At 43.5% G+C, this 26,373-nt stretch overlaps 2 protein-coding genes across 6 annotated transcripts in view; both read left to right on the top strand.

The window, feature by feature from the left end:
* MCOLN3 (mucolipin TRP cation channel 3) overlaps positions 1-11,871 on the top strand; it is a 29,376-nt gene extending 17,505 nt beyond the window's left edge. For 2 of the 3 annotated variants that reach the window (XM_055340723.1, XM_055340722.1), the window contains exons 7-13: positions 1,129-1,228; positions 4,624-4,736; positions 4,820-4,969; positions 7,461-7,562; positions 7,676-7,798; positions 8,631-8,837; positions 10,720-11,871. In XM_055340723.1, coding sequence (XP_055196698.1) covers positions 1,129-1,228; positions 4,624-4,736; positions 4,820-4,969; positions 7,461-7,562; positions 7,676-7,798; positions 8,631-8,837; positions 10,720-10,854 — 930 coding nt within the window. In that variant the 3' untranslated portion in view covers positions 10,855-11,871. The remainder of the gene's footprint in view (positions 1-1,128; positions 1,229-4,623; positions 4,737-4,819; positions 4,970-7,460; positions 7,563-7,675; positions 7,799-8,630; positions 8,838-10,719) is intronic. The other variant, XM_055340724.1, reaches the window with a different exon arrangement.
* Positions 11,872-16,450: 4,579 nt separating this feature from the next.
* MCOLN2 (mucolipin TRP cation channel 2) overlaps positions 16,451-26,373 on the top strand; it is a 50,521-nt gene continuing 40,598 nt past the window's right edge. Inside the window, exon 1 of one of the 3 annotated variants that reach the window (XM_055339334.1) lies at positions 16,451-16,572. Coding sequence is in view for 1 of the 3 variants with exons in the window: in XM_055339332.1 (XP_055195307.1) it covers positions 20,866-20,909 (44 nt within the window). In the remaining 2 variants the exon portion in view is untranslated. Of the gene's footprint in view, positions 16,573-20,817; positions 20,910-22,017; positions 22,121-26,373 lie in introns of those variants that run through there. The other 2 variants (XM_055339332.1, XM_055339333.1) reach the window with 2 other exon arrangements.

Here is a 26,373-nt window from a genome sequence, read left to right as displayed (position 1 = left end):
GGGGAACATCCGAGGGAGAGGGAGAAGCAGGCTCTCTGTTGAGCAGGGAGCCCAGCAGGGGGCTCAGTCCCTGGACCCCGGGAACATGACCTGAGCTAAAGGCAGATGCTTAACTGCTTAACCGCCTGAGCCACCCAGGTGCCCCTAAATGGCAGACTTTTAAAAGGATGTTTTTCCTTTAGGACTTGAGAGAGGAGGCACTAAAAACAAGCTGAACAAAACCACAACTTATTTCCTTGCTTTCCCTATCCTGATAAGGGGAAAGTGGAGAGAGCTAGAAGGGGGAGACAGTAGGAATATGAAAGTTGTTCTGGTGTGGCTTTGTCCTGCTGGGTGCCTGATGTCCTGAAGTGGTGATCCTTGAAGCAAGACACAGCTGTTGACTCCCTGGCACCACATCCTTTTTTATATATGGTACTAGAGTGACTAAGAAATCTAGGTCCAGGGAATCCCTGGGTGGCTCAGTGGTTTAGCACCACCTTCAGCCCAGGGCGTGATCCTGGGGTCCTGGGATCAAGACCTGGTCAGGCTTCCTGCATGGACCCTGCTTCTCCCTCTACATGTGTCTCTGCTTCTCTCTCTCTCTCTGTGTCTCTCATGAATAAATAAATAAAATCTTAAAAAAAAAGAAAGAAAAAGAAATCTGGGTCCAGAATGAAAACCTGTGAAAACCTCCATCTGAAATGTTCCAAGCCTGAGATAATGAACCTCTGTCTTAGTAAGAATTATAACAGCACTGACAAACTATCGCCAGCTGAGTCCCTGGGGTGGTGGGGAAAAGCATACTTGTATCAGCTCTTGTTCATACCAAGAGGACATCTAGAGGTAAAGAGGAGAGAGATCTCTTGTTTTATGAGTTGTCCAGGGCTGGAATACTATCCTAGAAATATAGGATATTAGAGACTAAAAGATCTCAACCGAAGATCTTGTTCAACTTTCTCATTTCACAGAGAAATAAAGGGCATTTCCCAAGTTGAACAGTTAGCATCAGCTCAGGGATGAGTCTGAGATAAGAATCTGGGTGGGTATCTGTTCACCTTAAAAGATTTGTTTCCTAATTAATATATAGAGACGTCTTGACTTTAAAAACTATAGCTATGTTTTTGACAATTTTCCTGTTCTTCACAGATAACATTTGACAATAAGGCCCATAGTGGAAGAATTAAGATAAGTTTAGATAATGATATTTCCATCAGAGAATGTAAAGACTGGCATGTATCAGGATCAAGTAAGTGGTGAATTTTACTTGTTTTGAAAATGGTTACTAAATAAAAGAGCTATTAAATTACTGGGATATGTGGAGCAACAAATGAAAGAATTGGAGCATTCTCAAGTTCCTAATTCTCTGCAAATAGATCAACTCATTGTAGGGATCTGGTGTTCCAGGCAATTCATATGTTATTAGTAATTGAAATGACTTTTACTGACCTTTACATGTGCCCTCAATGGCCCAGTTCTTACCAAAAAGTGCCCCAGGAAAAAAAAATCACATATGCCCAAAGTAATATTGAGTGCTTACTGCATAAGAACTTCCATCTACATTTTAATACTTTTAAAATTTCCTTGAGATAAGCAGCATCCCTATTTACACAAACTAAGAACCTAAGGCTTAGAAGTAAATCTTGGTGCCAGTAGTCATTACAGCCAGGGAGAAGTCAGGTAGGCTCACCCTGAAGCATCCCGCACATTATATTTATATTTAGGAATGAGGAAAGTGTCCATTCTTGGAAATATGGACATGGACATGCATTCAGCTATAGACTAAGTACCATTGGGAATTTTGGAGCTGAACTGGAGAAAATTGACTGGAAAAGAATGTATCTGTCTCATTTTCTAGCCCCTTTGGTATGTTATACTGGACTAAGTCAGGGGTTCTTGGATTCTAGTGAGCAGAAGAATCAAGGCAAGGCAGTCCACAGGTCTGGGGTGGGACCTAGGATTGTGCAGGTCATCCTTTTCCATGCAATACTTAGAAAATCATTGCCTTACGGCTTCCTGTTCGTGGATTCACAAAGTTCAGAAGTGGTAATGAGATAGTAAGGAGAAATGAAATTAAATTTCTTCATTCTAGTGTTTTTTTTTTCACTATTAGTTAACTTTAAATATATGAGGCTCTTGAATCACAAATTTCACTTCAACTGTAAGATTGTTTATTTGAAAGACAAGCCTGTTATGTCATCTGTAACCATTGCAATACTTCTCCACAAACTTTAGAATAGAGAAAATGAGAGCATATGAAGGTACCGGGCACTCAGGCTTTCTCTCAAATGTTTCTTAGTTTTTAAGTTTTTCTAAAGTAGATATAGACATTTTGGTAACAATTAGATGCCCTTTGGCCAATATTAATGGGATGCTTCATTATAGAGTTTTGAACTATAGAACTATAGTCTTAAGTGCTTATCTTTTTATCAGTCTACCTTGTCAAACAAAGACAAGCTCTGTAGTACAGCACATGACAGCGGAGACCTCTGCTCACCTTCTTCACCTGGCTCTAATCATGGTGGCTAGCATTTTGTGCTTGAAATTCTCCAGAATCTCTACGTGGGTGGCTCCACTTTGTCACTCAGGTCTCATCTGAGACCTGCTGCAGCTTACAGTGCCTTCTAAATGAGCCTCTTCACCCCATTCCCCTACACCAGCCTCTCTCACTTACACCAGTGGTTCTTGAACTTCAGTGTCATCTGAGAGAGCTTGTGAAAATGTGGTTTCTGATTCAGTGGGTCTAGGGTCTGGCTAAAGAGTGTGCATTTCCAACAGTTCCCAAGGGATGCCAAGAACCACTAATACAGAGGGACAGATGCTGGAGACAGACTGCAAAGGGTTGAATCCTGACTCTGCCACTTACTGGCTATGGAACCTTGGGCAAGTTTCTATGACCTCTTTGTGCATCATTTTCTCACCTGCCAAGTGGGGAATAATCACACACACCCCTTTACTGGCATTGTTGTGAGGATCAAATGCATCAATACATATAAAGTGCTTAGGACTATGTGTGGCATAGCAATACCTGTTAGTTACTATGCTTTATTTTCTTCATATCACTTACTCCTGTCTGAAAGCATTGTGTTCATTTACTTGTTTACCTCCCTGCATGTCGCACTGCAATAGAATAGAAGTTCCACAAAGTTGGGGGTCTATCTTGGTCACCACTTGGTATGCATTCAGCTATAGACTGAGTATTCTCAACATCTAGAAAAACACCTGACACATAGTGGGTTCTTAATAAATATTTTACACCCAGGTAGTATATTTTAGTAAAATGTGCAGGAAGGCTAACTGTATTAAGAACAAAATACCATAGGCTGATAATTAAAGATCTATTATTGATGGTTGTAGTAGTTTTTAAAAGAAGGAATTTTTTTTAATTTTTTTTAATTTTTATTTTATTTATGATAGTCACACACAGAGAGAGAGGGGCAGAGACACAGGCAGAGGGAGAAGCAGGCTCCATGCACCGGGAGCCCGACGTGGGATTCGATCCTGGGTCTCCAGGATCACGCCCTGGGCCAAAGGCAGGCGCCAAACCGCTGCACCACCCAGGGATCCCCAAAAGAAGGAATTTTTAAGAAAAGATTTTATTTATTTGACAGAGGGAGAGGGAGCATAAGCAGGGGGAGTGGCAGGTAGAGGGAGAGGCTGGCTCTCCACTGAGCAGAGATGGGGGGCTCAATCCCAGGACCCTGGGACCATGACCTAAGCTGAAGGCAGATGCTTAACCAACTGGGCCACCCAGGTGCCCCTAAAAGAAGGAGTTTTAGCTTTCTTTAAATACTCATGGGGAACACTTACCAGTTGTTTTTGCAGAAAGAATGTTTGAACTATCTATATTATTCCAAAAAGCAAAGTGAAGGGTTCCGATAAAATTTGAAAATGCTTCTAACGGATGCAGAAAGGCCTGAATCAATGGAATGGCTCATCATATTTTTTGAACAAGAGATTCTACATTATGTATATGCCAATTCTCCCCTAATTTATACATTTAACATGAGTCCCCCCCCAAAAAAAATTACCAGTAGGCTTTTTATTGGAATTTAACATCTGATCCTAAAGAATATATGAAAAACTAAGCAAGAACATCCAACAAAAATTCCAGAAAAGAGTAATGAGAGTTATTTGTCTTAGGCATTAAAACACACAAAAACATCAAAAGGGTAAAATATGGTACTTGAATACATACAGTAATTTGGCAGCTGATACGGATGGCATTTCAAATCATTGGGAATAGGATTTAGTCTTTTGATTGCCAAAAATAAAAGATTGTTAATTTCCAACAGCGGAGAAGATGTGGAGTTATGTGTCAGTGTGTACATTGGTACGATCTTTTCAGAGGACAATTTCTTAGGATTTCTTTTCAGAACTATGTATATGCCTTACCCCAACAATTCCACCTTTATATATTCATTTGCCTAAAGAATCATGTGCACCTGTGCATAGAGAGGACTTGGAGAATTGTAGCAGGAAAAAACAGATTACAATCTGAGTGTCCTTGTAAATGTTAAATATCTGTACTGTGGTATGTAATGCAGCAGTTAAATGAGGCTAAAAATGAAAAGAAAATAAAAGAAGTAGAGGTCACCATATTGATGTTCCGCTGCATAAGCAGGTAATGCTCTTTCCTTCCAGTTCAGAAGAACACTCACTACATGATGATCTTTGATGCCTTTGTTATTCTGACATGCTTGGCTTCACTAACCCTGTGCCTTCGATCTGTAATTAGAGGACTTCAGCTTCAACAGGTAGGGCTTCTTGCCCTCTAGAAATGCTTCGGCCCCTGTGATTGACAGAGAAATTCACTGTGCCTCCTCTCTCTTCTCTAAAGGAATTTGTCAATTTTTTCCTCCTCCATTATAAGAAGGAAGTTTCTGTTTCTGATCGAATGGAATTCGTCAATGGATGGTACATTATGATTATTATTAGTGACATGTTGACAATTATTGGATCAATTCTGAAAATGGAAATTCAAGCTAAGGTAAATTTTTTCCATTTATACCATCATTAGTATCAGATTTGCACTAATATTTTTCCAGAATGTGAGAATTTGCAGAGTAAATGATTTCTTTCAAACATTATGTTGAGTAAACTTCAAATCAGTAGCAGTCTTTTAAATCTTGTCAGGAAATCTCTTCGTGATTCTTTAGGCACACAGGCCTCCGTGTCAGAATCATTTGGGGATCTGGTAAAAATGCTCCATGTTAGACTGACTGAATCTGAGCCCTGGGAGTGGGCCAGTGAATTCTTACCCCATGGAAACTAAGGTTTCACAAGAAATGCTAGAATCTTCAACAACAACAAAAAAAGTAGGACTGGGAGTGAAAGTGAAACCCACCTACTACTATTTGAGTGCTTGCAGTTGCTGCCCTTTTCTTACTTTGCCCATTGATAGGCTATAAGGTTTTCCATTTTTTAAAAAGATTTTATTCATTCATTCATTCATTCATTCATGAAAGAGGAAGAGAGAGAGAGAAGGGAGGGTAGAGTGAGAAGCAGACTACCTGTTGAGCAAGGAGCCAGATGCAGGGCTTGATTCCAGGACCCTGAGATCATGACCTGGGCCAAAGGCAGACATTTAACCAACTGAGCCACCCAGGTGCCCCCCAAGGTTTTCCATTTTAAGTTAGGATTAACTTAGCCTAGAAATCAGTTGTACCTCCAAAGCAAAAATCAAATGAAAAAAAACAAAAACCCATAACCCTATGTTGTTCAAACTAACCTTATTCAAATTTATATTTTTCATATTTTTTTCTTTTCTGAAAACTCTAAAACCCCTGCCCCATCCTCACTGTCCACTGATGACCTTCTTTCTATTTCACAAAAAAACAAGAAAAAAATAGAAATTCCACTACCTCCCACTTCATTTATCTACCTACCAGCATCGGTTCTCTACAGCACCCTTCCCATTAGCATGTTCTTCTTTTTAAGAGACAAAAATCTCAACCTAGTTTCCATCTAGCTACTTCCCTATTTTTTTTGGCTCCCCTTCATATAGCAAAAGACCTCAAAAGAGTAGTTAATCTTGTTTCTAATTCTGCTCCTCCCATTCTCTATTATATCTGTTCCAAACAGGCTGCCCTGCCACTCTGCAGAGAAATGTTCCTCCAATGACCACCAGTGCTGCTAAGTTAAATAATCTATTATTTATCCTCATCTTGACCTATCAGCACATTTTAACACTGAGAGCACTCCCTTTTTGATGATGCACTTTTTCACTGGGCTGTCACCCGGTTCTCTCCTACATCACAGACTGGTATTCTGACTCCCTTTGCCGGCTCCTTCCCACCTCTCCAACAGACTGAAGTGACAATGCCTGAAGGTGCAGTGCTTGCACATATTCTCTTTCCCACCACTATCTGGGTGATCTCATCCTGTCCCATGGCTTTAACTAGTAGCTCTCTACCACTGATTTTTATTTCATTGATTTCTAAATCTATATCTCTAGGTTAGAATTCTCCCCTGAACTCTGATCTCAAATATCCTACTGTTGATTTCACATCTTCATTTGATGTCTACTTGGCTCCTCAAATTTAACATACCTAACACAGAACCCCCCCAAATTTCCACCTCCACGGCCCAAACCTGCTTCTTCATAAAGTCTCCATTTCTGATTTCAGTTAATGGCAACTCTTTTCAGTAGCTCAAGACAAAAGCCATAGATGCATCCGTGACTCTTCTCTTTCACTAATCCCATCTCCCCTCCATCTAATCCAAGAGGAAATCCTAGCAATCTATCTTCAAAAATCACCTCTTTGCCTTCACCATGACCAGGCTGGTTCTAGCCACCATCAGCTCTTATCTATATTATTGCAACAGCCTTCTCACACTTCTGACAATCTGCTCTTAAACCATAGCAGCCCAAATGGGATCATATCACTCCTGTTCAGAGCTTTCAAATCTCCCCGGCCTCTCAGATTGAAATGCAAAGTTGTTAAATTACCCATGAGGCCCTAAACTACCTACCCCCTTACCTCTATGACTCTACCCTGCCCGCTTGCTCACTCCAGCCTGACTCCCTATCTTGCCAGGCACCCTCCTACTGTGGGGCCTTTGCACTAGCTAGTCTCTGTGTCTGGAACACTCACTCCTCTCCCAGATTTTTGCTTGGCTTGCTCCCTCACTGCCCTCAGGTCTTTGTTCAAATATCACCTTTTTAGTGAGACCTTCCTGACCAGCCCCATTTAAAATGCAACCCGATAGCCATTCTTTCTCCCCTCCCCTGGATTTTCTCCTCAACACTTACCATCAGCTGAGGTATTGAGGGTTTTGTTAATTTATTTCTATTACTTCTCCCACACACACTAGAATGCAAGCTTCATGGGGGAAGGAAATCTTGTCTCTTTATTCACTTATTTGTTCTCAGCACCTAGAACAATGTGCCTGATTCATATCAACCCCCAAAATATTTTTTTGCCCAAATGAATTCTGTTAAATAATCTCTTTTCCTCCCCTGCCCTGCTCTGTTTTAGAGTCTAACAAGTTATGATGTTTGTAGCATACTTCTTGGGACTTCCACCATGCTTGTGTGGCTTGGAGTCATTCGATACCTCGGCTTCTTTCAGAAGTACAATGTAAGGATTCCATGGATCGCCCGCAATGCTGTTACCATTCCTATCTTTCTGAGTTAGTGCACTGCTTTGGCTGAGGGACAAGTGGATTCTAATGGCCTCTCTTCCTTTCCTAGCTCCTTATTCTGACCCTGCAGGCAGCACTGCCCAGTGTCATCAGGTTCTGTTGCTGTGCCGCTATGATTTATTTAGGCTATTGCTTCTGTGGATGGATTGTGCTGGGGCCGTACCATGATAAGGTACCAATAAACAACTTTTTCCTGTTACTATTAAGTTCCTACATTAGTGCCAGGGGCTTGTTAGCCCTTTAACATGAACTCCTTCTATTTTGTGACTCAGTCTGAAAATGTCGAAGGTAGTATATCTGGTGCCATGTTTATAAACTGGTAAGGTGTGACCAACTCAACTACCTCACCTCCTCCCCTGGAATGTATCAGATAATTATGTCTTTGGTTAGTTAGTTAATTAGTTATTTCCACCAATGAGGTCAAGACTAGATTCATCAATATATATTAGAGTAAGCTATTTAGGCAAGACTTGGAAGTGTGACCTTATTAAAAAGGTAGTATAAAAAGGTAGATAGGGAGAAACTTGAAGAAATATTTGAAAATTTTGTTAACAGAGTTATAGTCTTGATTGTAATGCCATTACCCTAAATGGAATGAACTTTCAAATAAGAAGTATGAACATGCATGCTTAGGACTTGGGTATCTCTAGTGTTTCTCAGAAGGGTTCAGAGGTTTTTCTAGGATCTCTTTCTATGTAGGTAAAGTGGGCGGTAAGACTTGACTCAGAAAAGCACTTAGGGTGAGCCTAGCCCCTTCTGCTTCAATTCAAGCTGTCCCATTAAGGGGAGCCTCAAGAAGGAGCTGCTCGTTCCAGGAAAAATAGTAGATGTTATAGAGGTTGTGTATACCACACAGCAAATGCTTATAGTTACACGAGATTAACTACATAGTTTGCGGCAGCAACTTGAGATATCTGGTCCCATTATTTTATGATGTCATGAACAAAACCTCCACTGGAAAGGTACATGGAAAAAAGTGAACTTTTTCTCTTTTCCTTTTCTAGTTCCGTTCTCTGAACATGGTCTCTGAGTGCCTTTTCTCTCTGATAAATGGAGATGATATGTTTGCCACATTTGCAAAAATGCAACAAAAAAGTTACTTGGTCTGGCTGTTTAGCAGAATTTATCTCTACTCATTCATCAGCCTCTTTATATATATGATTTTAAGTCTTTTCATCGCACTGATCACTGATACGTATGAAACAATTAAGGTAAGTTCATCAAGAGCCGTAAGTAGCAGCATTTTCCCAGAACTTGTAGAATGGCAATAAAATAGGGTACCTAAGAGGGAAGAGAACTGATAGAATGTTCATTTTTTTCAGGGTAGAAAAGAAAGACTTCAATTTTATTTTTTTTAAAGATTTTATTTATTTATTCATGAGAAACACAGAGACAGAGGCAGAGGGAGAAGCAGGCTCCATGCAGGGAGTCCGATGTGGGACTCGAACCTGGATCATGGGATCAGGACCTGAGCCCAAGGCAGATGCTCAACCGCTGAGTCATCCAGGCATCCCAGACTTCAATTTTAGATACTGAGACACAGAAATGAAGAATTAGAATTTGTAGAATGTTGAGAGTTCTGTCTCTACGTAAGATTTTTCAAACAAACTTCTAAAATTTTATTAGAATTATAAAGACCAGGGGTGCCTTGCTGACTCAGTCAGGAAAGCATGCGACTCTTGATCTTAGGGTCATGAGTTTAAGCCCATGTTGGGTGTAGAGATTACTTAAAACTTAAAAAAAAAAAAAAAAGACTTCTAAAAATCAGTAAGCATCGGGTGAACAAAATATATGGCATTTCAAAATTTTATTTTTTTTAAATCTAATTTTCATAGAGAAAAATTGAACTCTTAGTTTGGAGCGTGCTATGACTGAACCCATACTCTTTGCAAGGCCCTGTCTGGGACCATCCCAGAGGCCTGGTCTCTAGAAGAGTGAAGGGATTGATATGTCAAGTACTAGCCAGGTATGCTTTATACATGTCAGAAACATGATTTGAAAAACTGTCACTTAGATGGGATATTTTAAAACTCAGTTCGAGCCCTTTGAAATATGGAAAGGCAGGGTAAATATCCATATATATTTAAATTTCTAATAACTTTATGCTATTAGGTATACTATTAGCATAGACACTTCCACTTGCGGAGTTTCTGGGTATGAGAGGGCTGATGAAACATGATGTCATCCAAATGGTCCTAGGGACAAAGTGAAGGTTGGCAGAAGTTGATGGGTTATGAGTTGATAATTATGAATACCTTGCTTATGGTAAGGTAAGTGAGGACTATGACTTCATTTTTACTGAATTAGAGGGCTCCCTGCGTGGAGCCTGCTTCTCCCTCAGCCTGTGTCTCTTTCTGTGTCTCTCATGAATAAATAAATAAATAAAATCTTTACTCTTTACTGAATTAGATTTTAAGAACCAACCGTCCTCCGTACTTGCTTGGCAGATGTGTGCTTAGAGTCACCAAAGCCACTGGGAAAGATTGTAGTACCTGTCCAGATCCCTCCCCACTGTGCTCTAAAAATTCACTGCCTTTAGCTTTGCATGCAGAGAACTACATGTTATTTAAGGGTGATATCTTAGGTCTCAAAGAATAGTAATAGGAGTCGACATGTCTTGATGATACAAGTCTGAGACTCACCGTTTAGTTGTTTACCTCTTTCCATGAACTCAGAGCACCTGTCAGGTGGGCAAGTGATGGCAGATCTTTTCTAGTCAGGGCATGTTCTAGAGATCTTAGACCCCCAAACTGATGCTAATACAGGGCCCTTAAACACACCTGTCTGTCTGAAAGGGAGACTCCAAAATGATGTGCAGGCTGGATTCCCCCTGGAAAGACAGCTCAGACTCATTTTGTTGAACCAGACCCACAAAAGAGCCTCTGAAGACACTGCAGAATTCTAGACCCACTTTTCCTTAGCTAGACCGAAGAATTGCTCTAGAGGCAATATCTTCCTGAAAATACTTGGCAGTGACTGAACTATCCCCCTAGAAAGATCCCCCTCCCTTGCCAAATATTGAATTTGGAATAAAACTGTTTTCAAGGGACTTATTCATGAGAGCATTTTTATCCCCCTTATTCTTCCGTGTAGCATTACCAACAAGATGGCTTTCCAGAAACTGAACTTCGTACATTTATATCAGAGTGCAAAGATCTACCCAATTCTGGAAAATACAGATTAGAAGATGACACTCCAATATCTATATTCTGCTGTTGTAAAAAGTAGCCATCAGATTAATCTGTGCTCTGGAGGGAAATATACAATATAGCTGAGTTGGGAAACTATATGGATATTTTAAGATCAGGTGTCCTATGTTTAAAGACCATTACTTTGAGCAAACTGATAGCTGTAATTGATCAAAAACTATTTATACTTTTAAAAGCAACGTTTAATGTCTTTTGCAGCTTTATGTTGGATTTTTTTTTAAACTAGCTTTGATGAGAGAAGCTATTGGATTCTTATATCTTGTTTATTTTGCCATAGTTTTAGGATATGTTCTCCATCCCCTTCTTCAGCTCCTATCCTCTTGAGTCTAGCTATCCTGCCTGGATTGATTGTATCATCAGGGGAGAACAATGCCTGGTCTGACTTCACACAACTCACCAACCCTGATCTTGACCACACTCTGGGGTTCGTCTCTGAGAGAGAGGGGGGGATGTGGTTGCTGTGTATCAGTAATCATCGTATTTTAAAATCTTCTCTTAAGGGGCAGAGTAAGAAAGAGACAACTATTACCAGCAAACAGTCTAAGATTTGGTCCTGAAGGGCAACTGTTACATGATGCCGCTTTTAGTTCCAGAAAGGATCAAGTTTTTTAGTATTCATGTATAAGTTTTCTCTCCTTCAGTGTTAAAATACGGAGTTAAAGAGTACCCTTTATATGTATAAAAATTAAAGTGCATACCAAGGGCATATTCAGTTCTACAGGGATTATTTTAGTGTTTGCATGGCCTTGCAAAAACTCTCTGATGTACTGTGCCCCTCACAGCACATTCAATCTCACAGAAGAGTGTTTTAGGATCAGGAACTGTGGTTTTGGGGGAGAGGTTCGAAAACTCACATTAAAAACATTTTGAAAAACAATACTGCTCAAAACGTAAAAATAAATGGGAAATATATGCCTTCAAAAGACACAGAAACAAAGTCTCCACCCCTGGATACTGCTGATTAGAATTTCAGGGATTTTTACAACATGTATCTTTGTTTTGTGTGCAAAACATGAATTTAGTGGTGTGCAATAAAGGTTTTCTCAAAGCAATCTTTTTTTTTGTAAAGGAAACTGGTTTGTTAATTTTTTGTTTTAAGGGTTAAATGAATATAGCTTTGAGACACTGAAGTCTTATTATTTAACAGAAAGTCACTCATAAAAATGACTCCCAATGCTGAAATGTGAGGTTTTACAATGAGTGTAAGCTGGTGTTTCATTTGCACATTGAAATTTGAGATACTTGGAGTTCTCCATTGTAACTGTTACTCCCTCTACAGTGTTTATTTTTTTATTTAAATTCAATTACTTAACATATAATGTATTATTGGTTTCAGAGGTATAGTTCAGTGATTCATCAGTCTTATATAATACCCAGTGCTCATTACATCCCACGTCCTCCTTAATGTCCATCACCCGGTTACCCCACCCCCTTCCCCTCCAGCATCCCTCAGTTTGTTTCCTATGATTAAGAGTCTCTTATGATTTGTCTCCCTCTCTGATTTCATCTTGTTTTATTTTTTCCTCTCTTCCCCTATGATCTTCTGTTTTGTGTCTTAAATTCCACATATAAGTGAGATCATATGATAATTGTATTTCTCTGATTGACTTCTTTCACTTAGCATAATATCCTCTAGTTCCATCCATGTTGTTGCAAATGGCAAAATTTCTTTTTTTTTGGATGGCTGAGAAGTACTCCGTTGTCTGTGTGTGTGTGTGTGTGTGTGTGTGTGTGTATAATATCCTCTTTATCCATTCATCTGCTAATGGACATCTGGGCTCTTTCCATAGTTTGGCTATGGTGGACATTGCTGCTATAAACATTGGGGTACAGGTACCCCTTCGAATCACTACATTTGTATCTTTGGGATAAATACTCAGTAGTGCAATTTCTGGATGGCCTGGGTGTTTGATAAGTATTTACTTACTGTTGGGGTGCCTGGGTGGCTCAGTAGTTGAGCCTCTGCCTTTGGCTTAGGTCCTGGGATTGAGTCCTGCATCAGGCTCCATTCAGGGATCCTGCTTCTCTGTCTGCCTCTGCTTCTCTCCCTGTGTCTCTCCATTCATTCATTCATTCATTCATTATTCATAAATAAATAAATCTATAAAAAAAGAATTTACTTACTGTTTATTTTTAAAATAATACCTTGATACCGATCAATAATCTATCACCAATTACAGCTATTGATGTAAAGTTCCTTTACTTAAGATACGTCACAGGATTTCTTATTGAGAAGCCCCTATCATACCAACATCCTTTAGTCTGAGATTGCCATTGTTGTCATTCTAAGGAGGTTACCACTTCTGATTAACAGATACGGAAGCCTTTGATGTCCTGCACACACACACACACACACACACACACACACACACACACACACCACTAAAGACAAATTTAAAGGGGTCGCCTGAATGGCTCATTCATTTGAGTGTCTGCCTTTGGCTTTATCTTATCTCTTCTCCGCTTTGTGAAACTAGGAAACTTCTTCAGATTAGGAAAACAATTCAAGATCACTAACTGTTGATTATGTGTCTGTCTGTGTAGCAGCAGTGTGGTGAGAATAAAGGCTTTGGAAACTCAAAGACCTGAATAGAAATCTTGGATCTACTACAAATTGTTTGGATGACCTCAGGGCAGTAACCTAAACCTCTCTGAACTCATTTTCCTCATTTCAAAAGGAGATGACAGTACCCAGAGTGCTGAGTGTTCAATGAGATAACATGTAAATCAACCTTCCTACCTAGTGGGCACTCAGGGTTACTCCTGGCCCCTTGAAGTACGGGGCCCTCGCACGTGGTAAACAGTCTTAAAAAACACATAGTTAACAACGAATTTTCTTTTTAACTACCCACTGATAAGTTATCCAGTAGAAATACTGAAGTTTTAGGAAACACTTATAATGAGTAGTTGGTTGATACAAAAAGAAGTTATCCCAGTTTATAGTCCCCTTCTAAAGGGATCGTTGTCCCTAGTAGAGTCCTAGCATTTTGAGGTTAATAGGGTAGTTCCTTCATGGCAGTTTTTCTTTGAATTAAAAAGGCTTGGAAATTCCTTAGTGTAAAAACTGTGTGTATACATATATATCTGTACATATTTACACAATATACATAAAATATGTCTTGCTTTCCATATACTTACTCTTAACACTTTCCAATCAAGCCACAGTCTGTCTTTTTCACGGAATCCACATCTTCCCCACAAGAACAGCCCTGGACAGTTTCCTCTCCGCTTTCTAAAAAGGAACCTAACCAAACCACCCTTGCACCCACCTGTGGGGACTGTACTATGCAAACGGGATCTTCTGAACGTGTCTTCACCCAGTGGGCACCTCTGATGAAAAGGACTCTAAAATAAGGCATTTTTGCCTTAATGACTTTCAAAAGAGGGTCAGTGTATATCTATTTACATCATTCTGTCCAATTACCTCTACCCGCAGACACATATTAAAATAAATACCCAGCAGGGTATCCTTTGAGCTAGCGGACTCCAGAAACCTTTTAAATGCTTGCTGAGCCAAATCGCCTGGAACTCGGGACTTGCGCTGCTGCCGCGTGGAAAGAGAAACAGGACTCGGCACAAAAGAGGCCGTCGCCGGGTCCAGGCTGCCAAGTGAGCATCACCCGCAGCTGAACGTGACATGTGGGCACGTGCCGAGACCCTCCGCCCCAAGATTCCTGCCTGGGCTCCCGCAGGCGGGAGCTCTGGGAGGGAAGGGCAGGGGCTGCAGCAGGTGCACCGTGCTCCCCGCGCTGGGGCGGCTCCAGCTTCCCCGCTCCAGCGCGAGGCGAGGTCTGTTTTCTGGTCCTCGTGCGTCCAGAGCGCTTCACGTCTCTGAACCCTGCGCTTGTCACAGTTTTGTGATCACACGCTTCGGAAGGCAAACACGCCCCAGGGAACGAACTGATCCGGATGAACTTGCCGGGTCACGCGAAGTCCTGGGGGAGAGGACCGTGTCCTTTAAGATTTTATTTATTTATGAGAGAGAGAGAGAGAGAGAGAGAGAGAGAGAGAGAGAGAGAGAGAGAGAGAGAGAGAGAGAGAGAGGCTCCATGCTGGGAGCCCGACGTGGGACTCGATCCCAGGTCTCCAGGGTCACGCCCCGGGCTGAAGGCGGCGCTAAACCGCTGACCTAAACCGGGGATTCCCCGAGGGCCGGTGCCCCCAGCCCCCAGCGCGGCACTGTGTCCTGGATGCATCAGAACGGAACCGGTGACAGGACTGCGACGTAGTGGAGAACCCCCGGAGGGCGCCCGGCAGGAGCCCGGAGCGCAGCGAGCGCGCGGCCCCGCCGCCCGGGGGCAGCGTGGAGGGCGCCCCGCGCCGCCGGCTCCCTGGAGGCCGCTTCTCCGCAGCCAGACCTCGCGGCAGACACCCGGCGCCCCAGCTCCCGGCGCCCCCCGGAGCCGAGCGCAGGGGCCTGGGGCCGGCACGTCGGGGCCGAGGCGGGTGCAGCCGTCCACCCTCCGCGCCCCTCCTGGCGCTCGGGCGCCGCGGCATGCGCCCCGGCCTGGAGGCCCTGCACCTGCCGGCGTGGAGCGGAGCCTCCGGCCGGTCCTGGGGGCCCCGCGGCAGGTGGGTACCCCGGGGCGCTCGGCTCCTCCCCGCCGGGCGCTCCCCGCACCGCCCCCGCCCCGGGCTGCTTGCCCCCCGGGGTCCTCTGGCGGCCGCGCCCCGGCTCCGTCTCGCACGGCCCCGGGGCTCCCAGCGGCCCGCCCGAGGCGCTCCCCGCGCGCTCCCCGGTCCGAGGTGGCGGCTCGGGCCCCCCCTCTGCCCCCCCCTCCGCCCCGGGGTGCACGGCCGCGCCCTGGCCCCGCTCCAGCCCCGGGAGGGCCCCCGGCCCGAGGCCCGAGCCAAAGCCGTGCAAGGTTTCGAAGGCGGAGCACGGCCCGGGAGCGGACGCCGGAGCCGCGGGACCCAGGCCGACCCGGGAGGCGCCGACGCTCCCGAGAGACCCTCGTCCCGGGCCCGGCCGCCCGCTCCCGCCCCGCCCCGCCCCGCCTGCTGGTAACCGCTTGCGGCTGCCTGAACGGGCTGGGCGTGGCCTTCCGGAACACTCGGGCCTTTCGCTCAGGTGGGGGGTTGCGGTGCGGTTTACCCCGATTCCTCCGCCTTTATAGGATGCTGCGAGGCCCACCTGCTCGAGGCCCACCTGCTCGGGCTGCTGCCCGCTGCGCCGCGGGCCCGGGTGAGCGCGCGCAGGCCTGGGCTCCCTCCCGCCCACGGAACACGGGGCGGCCCACACCTTCCTAGGGTGGCGTAGACACGGCAGTATCCTAAGCGGACTTGGCGCCGGCAGGGAGAGCCGCGGCCCAGGAGGAGGGCTTCCCTGATCTCTCTGGTGACTGTCCTGATAAGCATTTATTTCCAGGCAAGTGTGGCATATGTTCGTTTTAGACGTTGGAAAGGCCAGTTTTGAGTTAGAGGACGTAACTTTGGTACGACTTTCTTGGCAACTGGATACTTGTGTATGTTGCACCCAAATGAACATCTCTCTTATTTTTTTTTTTTAAAGATTTTACTTATTTACTCATAGAGACAGAGAGAGAGAGGCAGAGACACAGGCAGAGGGAGAAGCAGGCTCCATGCAGGGAGCCCGACGTGGGACTTGATCCAGGGTCTCCAGGATCACGCCCTGGGTTGCAGGCGACGCTAAACCGCTGCGCCACCGCGGCTACCCATGACCATCTCTCTTAATGCTGGATGCCTGGTTTTAATGGGGCAGATGAGCAGAAGCTGCGTATGTATTTCTTCCATCTGCCTGAGCTCTAAGAGCCGTGTCCCGAGAGCTGGGGAGCAAATGGACTCTGGCTTTACCTAGTGTGCTCTGCTTGGACTGATAAGCAGGCTTGTGCTTATGGCAGGTGTGGTGTATATAATCTTCCTATTTCTTAAATCTTTACTTAAACCAGCATTTTTCTTCGCCTGTTTCCTTCAGGACTTAACCATTTGCGTCATATCCAGTGTCTCCAGAGGCTCCCACTCTTACAGCTCTGGACACATCCTCGGCTGCGCGCACAAATAACTTTTGAAAGGATTCTGATTTGAAATTGTGTGTGTGTGTGTGTGTGTGTGTGTGTGTGTGTGTCTGGTTGTGCAGTGCCAGCGGGAAACAGAAGGGGTCCTTAAGAGAGAGGTGGGAGAGGTTGTCCGGATGTCAGGACAGGGCTTCTGATGTTTTATGTTCAAGGGACCTACGGACCACATTGTTCTCTGCAGGGGTGGGATGTGGGCTTCACACTTCTAGGAACTGCTCACCGCCTCTCTGATGTGCTAACTAAACAGCCCAAGTTTGGGGGAATCCAGTAGCTTCTTCCTTTTGAGTCATCAGTCTCAAGATTTCAGCTCATTTTCCTCTTCATACTTTGAGTCGAACTCCCATTACCGTAAGCTTGCCCCTCTCCTGTAGCAAAGCTCCCATAAACCAGGTTCTGTGGTGTGGACCCTTTAAAAATACCTTTCCCACTCTTCCCCTGACTGTTCCCATGCAGGGGTCAACATAATGGTGCTGATTTTATTTAATCTCCTGCACTTAAAAATCGGTAAATCCTGATGAAGTGTTTGAGGAGGCCATGCTCTCTCCTAGCAAGGAGGAGCACATCAAAAGTGTGGTTTTTAACAACAGAATAACAACTATAAAATGTCTTCATGAGCAAGGGTAGGGAGACAAATGTCGAAGAGAGTGGCAGAGAATAGAGAACTGAAAGTCAGCAATGGTCCTATTCACAAGCTGAGCTCTTCAGGCCCAGGCTCTGTTAGTGAAGTGAAACAAACCCAGGATAAGACAATTTTCAAAACTTAGTGGGAAAACAGGTGATTTCTTGTGGCTACAATTTTCAAAGTAAAATTAGTTGCCAAAAGAAGCCCTTCTGGCCAGGAAAGTTAGAAGTGGGATCTTCCCTGAGGCTGGGTTGTTCTTGGCTGAGGCCAGGAGTCTGGGTTCCATGTGTCAGTTCTGCAGAATGAGATCACCCTTGGGGGAACTCTCACATCACGTGTTGTGGGCTTCATAGGGAAAAGACATTTTATTTCCAGACTCCATTCTTTTTTACTCAACTGCAATATTCTTTTCAAGGTCAAATGTTTATTTTTTTATTTTTTTAAAAGATTTTATTTATTCATGAGAGACACACAGAGGGAGGCAGAGACACAGGCAGAGGGAGAAGCAGGCTCCATGCAGGGAGCCCCACATGGGACTCGATCACGGGTCTCCAGGATCAGGCCCTGAGCTACAGGCGGCGCTAAACCGCTGAGCCACCCGGGCTGCCCAGGTCAAATGTTTAAAGCCAGGTTTTGGTTTGTGTACTTGTTTGTTTGCTTTGCCAATCATCTGGGGGGGGGGGGTTCTTTCCATTTTCCTTAGCCTGCCCCTTGCTGGGCTTTCTGTTCTTGGGTCTCTGCCTCCTTTACCCCTGGTGTGATGAGACCGCTTTGGTGAGGCCGGGGTGCCAATAGGCCTGTCCCCTCAGTTGGGGGATGGTTTCCTTTCTTCTCCTTTGAAGGTTGTCTTTTGGGATTTCCCCTTGAATACATCTGGTGTTTCAGCCTAAAACATCTGTTAGGCAATAATTGGTGACTAGTGAAGTTAAAGGTTCTGAAAAATTGTCCTTGCTATCATTCCAGAAGACCCGTAGTCTAAGTGGTGAGCTTAAAAGAAAATCCTGTCATCTATAGCAACCTATAGCAATCCTGTCACCTATAGCAACTAGAGGGAGTTTTTAGAGATAGGGTGAATCTAGGGATTCCCCAGCTAACACTGAGGTGGGCTTGACTGAAAATAAGGTAAACTCATTCAGTGGCTTGAGGAGAAGTTGATTAATTATGGTTTTGTGACTTTTAATTTTACTTTTCCTTAGGTATGGGCATCAACATGACCCTGGTAAATTGGGCACTTCTTGAAATGTTAGTGAAAGCAATGTGTAAGGAATGCTATAATTCCAGTCTTCTCCAGCTTTCCTTTTTAAATTTAATTTAAAATTTTTTTAAGAGAGAGAGATTGAGAGAGAGAGAGAGAGAGGAGAGACAGAGGGAGAGGGAGAGGGAGAGAGAATCTTAAGCAGGCTCCATGCCCAGAGTGGAGCCCAGTCTGGGGCTAGATCTCACAACCCTGAGATCATGACCTGAACCAAAAATCAACAGATACTTAACCAACTGAACCACCTGCGCACCCCCTCTTCTCCAGCTTTCACTGCTCTTGGAATCCCGTATTGCTGAGAAATGGAGTTTTGCTTTATTTCTCTCTGACCTAGAGAGCTGATTGGTCAGGATGTGTTTTCAAAGGGAGTGTGACTTTTTCAGAACAAGCACTTTTAGGATATGCAGCCCTGGTTCTGCTCTCCTGCTGGCCAGAAGCAGCAAAGTGGTGACGGGAGATGATTTTATAGGAACTGGGTGGCATGGTTCAGGCATCTCTAGGGAAATTCCTGAAAGTTGTAGCATGCACATTTTTTTATCAGTAGCTCTAGTGAAAAATGAAAAGCTCTACAATCTGTCTTCTCAGTGCTTCTCCGGATTAGAATGGGCACATCATTTCTGTTCTGAGAGTTATGCTTAGAATGTAACTAGTTTCTCTCTCTGACTTTCTCCTCTTCTTCTTCTCCTTCTTCTCCTTCTCCTCCTCCTCCTTCTTCTTCTTCTTCTTTCTTCTTTCTTCTTTCTTCTTCTTTCTTCTTCTTCTTTCGTCTTCTTTCTTCTTCTTCTCTTTTTTTTCCTCCTTGACTTCCTTTAATTGGGGCCTAACTACCCCAGAGCCTCATCTGTCTGGATCTCCATCTGTCTCTCTCAACCTCTCTTTTTCTCTCTCCCCCTCCCCCTCTTTCCCTCCCTCTTCCTCTCCCACTCTCAGCAATTCAGCAAATCATGACAAAATCAGTTCATTGTAGAAATTGGAGTAGAAGAAAAAAATCCAGTGTGGGTTGTTGGGATTGTTCTAAAGTCTTCCATCTGCCAGATTGCCTTGTGACATTCCCCCCAGGCCAGCATGACCATTGCTGTAGAAATACTGAAGTTCAGGGGCACCTGGATGGCTCAGTGATTGAGTATCTGCCTTTGGCTCAGGTCACTATCTCCCTTCTGCACAAATGTTTGGCAGGGAAACATTGGATTACCTGATAGGTATTATTAGATCCTTTTGGACATAGCTTATTTTAACTTAAAATGGTAACTCAAGAATCCATTTGTCAATCACCAAAAATCAAGAAAACATGGAAAACTTAAAGAAGAAAATTCAGATTACATATAACACGATTTTAAGAGATTACCAAGATTTTTTTTTTCTGGTTTATGCACTTCCAGACTTTTAAGATGTTTGCATACAGGTATTAATGTTGACATTTTTGGAAAGAGGAGGACTTGATCGATTGGATGTGAGAATTGAGGAAAAGGAGGAATCAAAGTATAGCTCTGGAGCTCAAATTCCTACACTTTACTGCACATTAGAATCACCTGAAAAGCTTATCAGAAATCTTGATGCTCAGCTCCTAACTGGGCACCAATTAAATTGGATTGTCTAGGGGCTGGAAACCAGGCACTGAAACCTTTTTTTTTTTTTTTAAGATTTTATTTGTATTTATTCATGAGAGGCAGAGACACAGGCAGAGGGAGAAGCAGGCTCCCTGTAGGGAGCCTGGTGTGGGACTCTACCCCAGGATTACAACCACTCACCCACCCAGGTACTCGACACTGAAACCTTTTAAAAATCTCCAAGTGCTTCTGTGCAGCCAAGGTGGAGAATCACTGGTGGAGGGAGTGATTACAGCTGAAACATGTAGATAAATGTGTGCTATCCCTGCCTTGAGTAGTTGGGTGGGGAGCTGGTTGAGAAATTTATTAGACATGAGGGTGGAGTTTCAAGGAAGAGGTTGGATAAGGGAGTCTGTTCAAGAGAGAGATTTGCTGGAGTGGCAGATGTGAAAGTCCACATCATGTGGGTAGTATTTAAAGCCACAGGACTGGGCAAAGTCTTCTAGAAGGGAGGACTGAGGATGGAAGATCCCTCGGCTGTGTCCTGAGACACTCTGGGACCTGAAATTGGATGGAAGAGGAGCCAGCAAAGGAGACTGGGAAATGCCCAGTGAGGTAGGCAGAAAAACCAGGGAAGAGAGGTGTCCTAGAAGCAGAGAGAAGAGGTTGTCCGAGGAATGTAGTGGTCAGCTGGGTCAAATGCTGCCAAGCCACTAAACTGTAGCCTGAGAAGTCCCCATGGGAATCTGCTGCAGGACAGGGTTCACTCTGAGGGTCCCACTGGGGTGGAACATGTGGAAACCAGATGTGTGCTCTAGAGAATCGGAAGCACAGATAGACTCTGAGGAAAGTAAATGTTGGATTTGTTCCATTAGATGGCTTTACTTGTTTTTTCCTTCTCATTTTGATAACATGACCATTTAGAAGTCTCCCGAATTTATGGACTAGGATGCTACTGTCTGCTAAATATCACACATCTCTAAGTGAAATTATTTCTGAAATACTAGTTTATTCAAACATAACATCTTTTTATCCATTCCTGATTATCTTACAGGCCACTACTCCTTAAGAAATATTTAATTCCAAAAAAAAAAAGAAATATTTAATTCCTGTATCAGGAAGAAATACCCGAGGGGGTCAGTAAATTGGATTCTTTGGGGGAAGGTTGTAATCTAAGGGTCCTTCGTTGCCTCATTCATACGATAAGGAGATGGGAACAGGTAATCTCTAAGGTAGAGGATGTCAAACTGGGTGCACATTAGAATAACCTGGGAGCTTTTTAAAAGCCCTGATGTCCAGGCTGCACCCACACCAAGGAGGCCAGAATCTCTGTAGGTGAAGATGGGCTTCAGTGGTTTTCCAGTACCCGGTGGGCCTCAGTGTTCAGCCAAGTCTGTAGACAGTGGCCCTGTGATCCTGGCCAGCGCTTATATTAAATTATCCTATTCTTGGGTTTTAATATATTATATATATTCCCCATGCTCAACAGGCTCAGAATGGGGAGGAATGGATACTGGGTGGGCGACAAGCAGTGTCTCAAAATTTACCTTCCAGGCTTCCTGCCACAGGAAGGAATTGATGGAAACTCTACATAAAAATGAGGGAGCAAAGGAATTCCAGGAGATGTGGAATCCAATTTGGGAAGCAGGTGAAGGCAATTCCCAAATTGATGGCCCCAAATAGGAATTAGGAAGAAGGTTGGATGGAGCTGGAGGATGAGGCTCCAGGAATGAGGCAAAGGAAGAGGTTGACAAGTTGCCCGACTTGTTTGACTGTGTTGAACGGAGCTGGGAGGTTCAGCCAGTTTGCTGAGAGAGACCTGGTTGGTATGTTGAAAACTAAGCAAATAGGGGAAAAGGCAATTAACACCCAAACTTTCTTTTTAGAAGAAACAATAAGAAAAAGCTTGGGGGGGGGAGGGTGGCACCTGGCTGCCTCAGTCAGGAGAGCATGCCACTCAATCTCAAGGTTGTTAGTTCAAACCCCATGTTCGGCATACAGCCTACTTTAATTTATAAATTTATATATATATATATATATATATATATATATATATATAACTTTTTTAAAAATATCTATTTATTTATGATAGAGAGAGAGGGAGAGAGAGGCAGAGACACACGCAGAGGGGGAAGCAGGCTCCATGCAGGGAGCCTGATGTGGGACTCGATCCCAGGACTCCAGGATCGCACCCTGGGCCAAAGGCAGGCGCCAAACCACTGAGCCACCCAGGGATCCCCTATATATAACTTTTTAAAGACTTTATTTACTTATTTGACAGAGGAGAGCACAAGCACGGGAGTGGCAGGCAAAGGGAGAGGGAGAAGCAGGCTCCCCGCTGAGCAGGGAGTCCCATGTGGGGCTGGATCCCAGGACCCCGGGGTCATAACCCAACCCAAGCTGAAGGTGGACTGAGACACCAGGCACCCGGGCATAGGGCCTATTAAAAAAAAAAAAAAGTAAAATCACAGTGTACTAGTGGCCTGTGAAAAGTATTTGCTATTTACTTAGTAAATTCTGAATGCTAATTTATCCAGAAGTTTTATTAAAATTTTATTGAGATTATGAGTGGGGAGGTGAAATGTGTATGTTTGGTGGGGTTGCAGATATAAGAGCTAAAATCATCTTTTCCAGGGGAGGATATAAATTGGTAATATCTGAAAGAGGAATAAGTAGTGGGATGGCATTGTTTAGAAATACTAAAGTAAATATCTCAAGAAAACCATGAAAGAAGTTGCCTCTAAAGAGTGAAAATCAGATGTGGGCTTTTTTATTGTTCCTTCAAAATTATGTACATGATTAAGTGTGAGGAGAAAAAGATGACTTTGGGGAGGTAGGTGGGACCAGGAGATGCAGAGCTCCGCAGATGAGAGTTCCCTGAAGCTCCCTGTCCTCTGGGACTAGTAAGAGAGAATTTTGGATTAGGAAAACCCTTCTGTTCTAGCACCACCGATCAGTACAAGATACCTAAGCAGTGCTATCTGTCGGGAGCTGGGGAAACAAACACCAATTTCTCCCAAGCTAAGGAGTTCATAATGTCAGTGGGGAGAACAAAAGAACAACCACATCTAAGGTGTGGTTGGAGCTCTGAAACACTAGAGAAGTAGTCCCAAACATGTTTGATAACTGACCGCATCAATTAAAAGAACATCCACTGGCTCTGAATGTATATTTATGTATTATATGTAGAACTATATATACTATAAAACACATAAAATGCTTTATACTATAGATGGTGAAATACTTTTTTAAGGGGGGGAGGGGCAGAGGGAGAGAGAGAATCCTAAGCAGACTCCATGCCCAGCTCGAGCTCACAACCCTGAGATCATGACCTGAGCCAAAATCAAGAGCTGGATGCTTAACTGACATATTAAATGGACATATTAAAGGGTGAGATGGGGGATGCCTGGGTGGCTCAGTTGGTTAAGCATCTGCCTTCTGCTCAGGTCATGAGTCCAGGGTCCTGGGATCAAGCCCCACATTGTGCTCCAGGCCTCAGCATAAAGCCTACCTCTGTCTCCCGCTGCCCACTGACCCTGGCTTGTGCTCTCTCCCTTGCTATCTCTCTCTCAAATAAATAAAATCTATATCAAGAAAAGGATGAGATAGATAAGGATATTAAAATGAATTGCTAAATGCAGTGACTTTACAGCATTCTGATTTCATATTGTCCTTACCTAATAACTTGGGGTACAACACATAATATTTAGGAACAGATTAGCAATCGCAGATTTAGCCAGTATTTTAAATAGTTTTCTTGATAAATGTTTCTTTATTCCAACTGCTTTTCAGATCAGATCTGCTTGGCATCGTTTTTAAACTCACGGCAAACAGAGTTTACACTAGGAGAATATTAACGTTTCCATTTTCTTGATGTTAACTTAGTCAACAGTGAGTCTCATTTTTCGAAAGAATCTTCACGCTCTTTGCCCACCTTGTGAGGGTTGATCAAACTGGATTGTGTACTCCAAAAATGCTCAAATGGGCCCATATAAACCTTTAGTGGTAGGACTATGCTGAAAATCAATGAGGCCATCACCATCAAGTCACTACTTTGGGCACTTGCTTTTTACCCCCCGACGATACGTTGCGCACCTACGTGGAACACAGGCATCCGGCATTCTGACCAAGTGAAGGCAGCTTAGGTATAATAGATAATAATCCCTATGTTAAACCTTGGAAACCGTAACTTCTCTCTCTGCTAAGTTAGTACAGTTGAAAGGCCTAACCTTTTCTTCTCACGTACCAGTGAATGGTCTTACATACCCCCTTGCACGCGCGCACACACACACACACACACACACACACACACACACCCCTCTTGGGAGGCCAGTGGTAGAAAACAGTCTTTCATGCCTCTTGTTGAGTAGGGTAAGGGTCATGCAGGCTGAAAACCTAGCACTCTGAGCTGGTTAGCTTATTTGCTGAGCTGATTGTGCTAATAGGAACAAGGTACCATCATTGAGATTGGTGCACACATTTTTCTGAGGCAAAGGTCAGAAGCCTTCACAGGTTCCCGTAGAGGGTGATGACCCCTGTGAGATTAAGAATTGCTGGTAACTTGTTTTTCTTTTGTGGTTTTTTTTTTTTTTTTTTGAAAAACATCAAGCTTTCATAGACTTTCTTAGTCATGGATTTGTTAAAGCTGGAATTGCCCTTGGTCACATGATAGCCTTAAAATTAGCTGACATGACACAGTCCTGATTATCTGAGGGAAGAGTAGGTTTTCTCATAATCTGAAGTAGCTTTGATGTGCTTCCTTTCTGACTTCTCCTGGTAGTAGTAAGGCTCAGGCTTCTCTCTTTCCTGAGTCCTATTTACTTTTCCATTCCAGCATCTCTACCTTTTATTTAGTCCATGGTATGGGGGTGAATTTCTGTTCTATTCCAGATCTTGTTTTTATGCTCACTAATACTGTGCTTTTTCCCCTCTGATGTTTTTGTCTTTAGCAGTGCTGTTTATTAAGCTTATATAATCCAGATCATCATGCACTTCCTATAGTTTAGTGAAACATAAATAATTCATGAGTCATGATTATTCTTACTTATTTTGTGAAATTTCAATTTCACGACTATGCTGCAGTTGATCGGTCAGATTTAGATCCTCATCGATTTCTCTTCCTTCATTGTTTTATGGTGCAGTTTCTCTTCCCCTGCCCCGAATTGTGTTATGAGTTAGCCCCTCTCTGCCCTTTTCTCAACCTGTTGATGATTTTCATCATTTGTGATAGAACTTGCAGTGTTTTTCCTGCTGACTTAAGTCTTGCTTATAAAGTTGTGATCGCAACTTCAGGCCTCCTGTGCCAAACACCCAGCCCGGTGCTCAGCACAGGAGGGTGTGGGATGAGTATGTGTCAAATGCAGGAATGTTTTAGTTGTGGGATATTCTTGCCCCCCCCCTTTTTTTTAGTTTTTCTCCTTTTTCATTTTGCACCATTTGTTTGTTTGTTTCACACCCTTGTATTTTTGTTATAGGACATCCAGTTGTATGTGTGTGTGTATTTTTTAATTGTGTGTATGTGTGTATTTTAATACCCTTCACTGACCAGGGAAATAGGGTAGATCTACAAATTGGGAAGAGGGTGACAAGAAAGAGCCCTCAGAAAAGTAATTTTAGAAAACTTAAGCATTTACATTATCCTTGAGATTCCAGAATTTTTTTTAAAGATTTTCTTTGTTTATTCATGAGAGACACAGAGAGAGAGGCAGAGACACAAGCAGAGGGAGAAGCAGGCTCCCCGTGGGGAGGCTGATGTGGGACTCGATCCCAGGACCTTGGGATCACACCCTAAGCTGAAGGCAAATGCTCAACCAGTGAGCCATCCAGGTGCCCCAAGATTCCAGAATTCTTGAACCAAAATTACATTACCTTTTCTTCCAAACTTTAGATGTTATTATTTATTTATTTATTTTGGTAAAGATTTATTTGTTTTAGAGGGGAGGAGGGGCAGAAGGAGGGGGAGAGAGAAATCTCACATACACTGCCTGCTGAGCACAGAGCCCAATGTAAGGCTTGATCTCACAGCCCTGAGACCATGACCGGAGCCAAAATCAAAAGTCAGAATGCTCAACTGAATGAG

The sequence above is a fragment of the Nyctereutes procyonoides genome, unplaced genomic scaffold (assembly GCF_905146905.1).
Source record: "Nyctereutes procyonoides isolate TBG_1078 unplaced genomic scaffold, NYPRO_anot_genome, whole genome shotgun sequence".
In the NCBI taxonomy this organism is placed as follows: Eukaryota; Metazoa; Chordata; class Mammalia; order Carnivora; family Canidae; genus Nyctereutes; species Nyctereutes procyonoides.
This window is presented reverse-complemented; position numbering and strand designations above follow the sequence as displayed.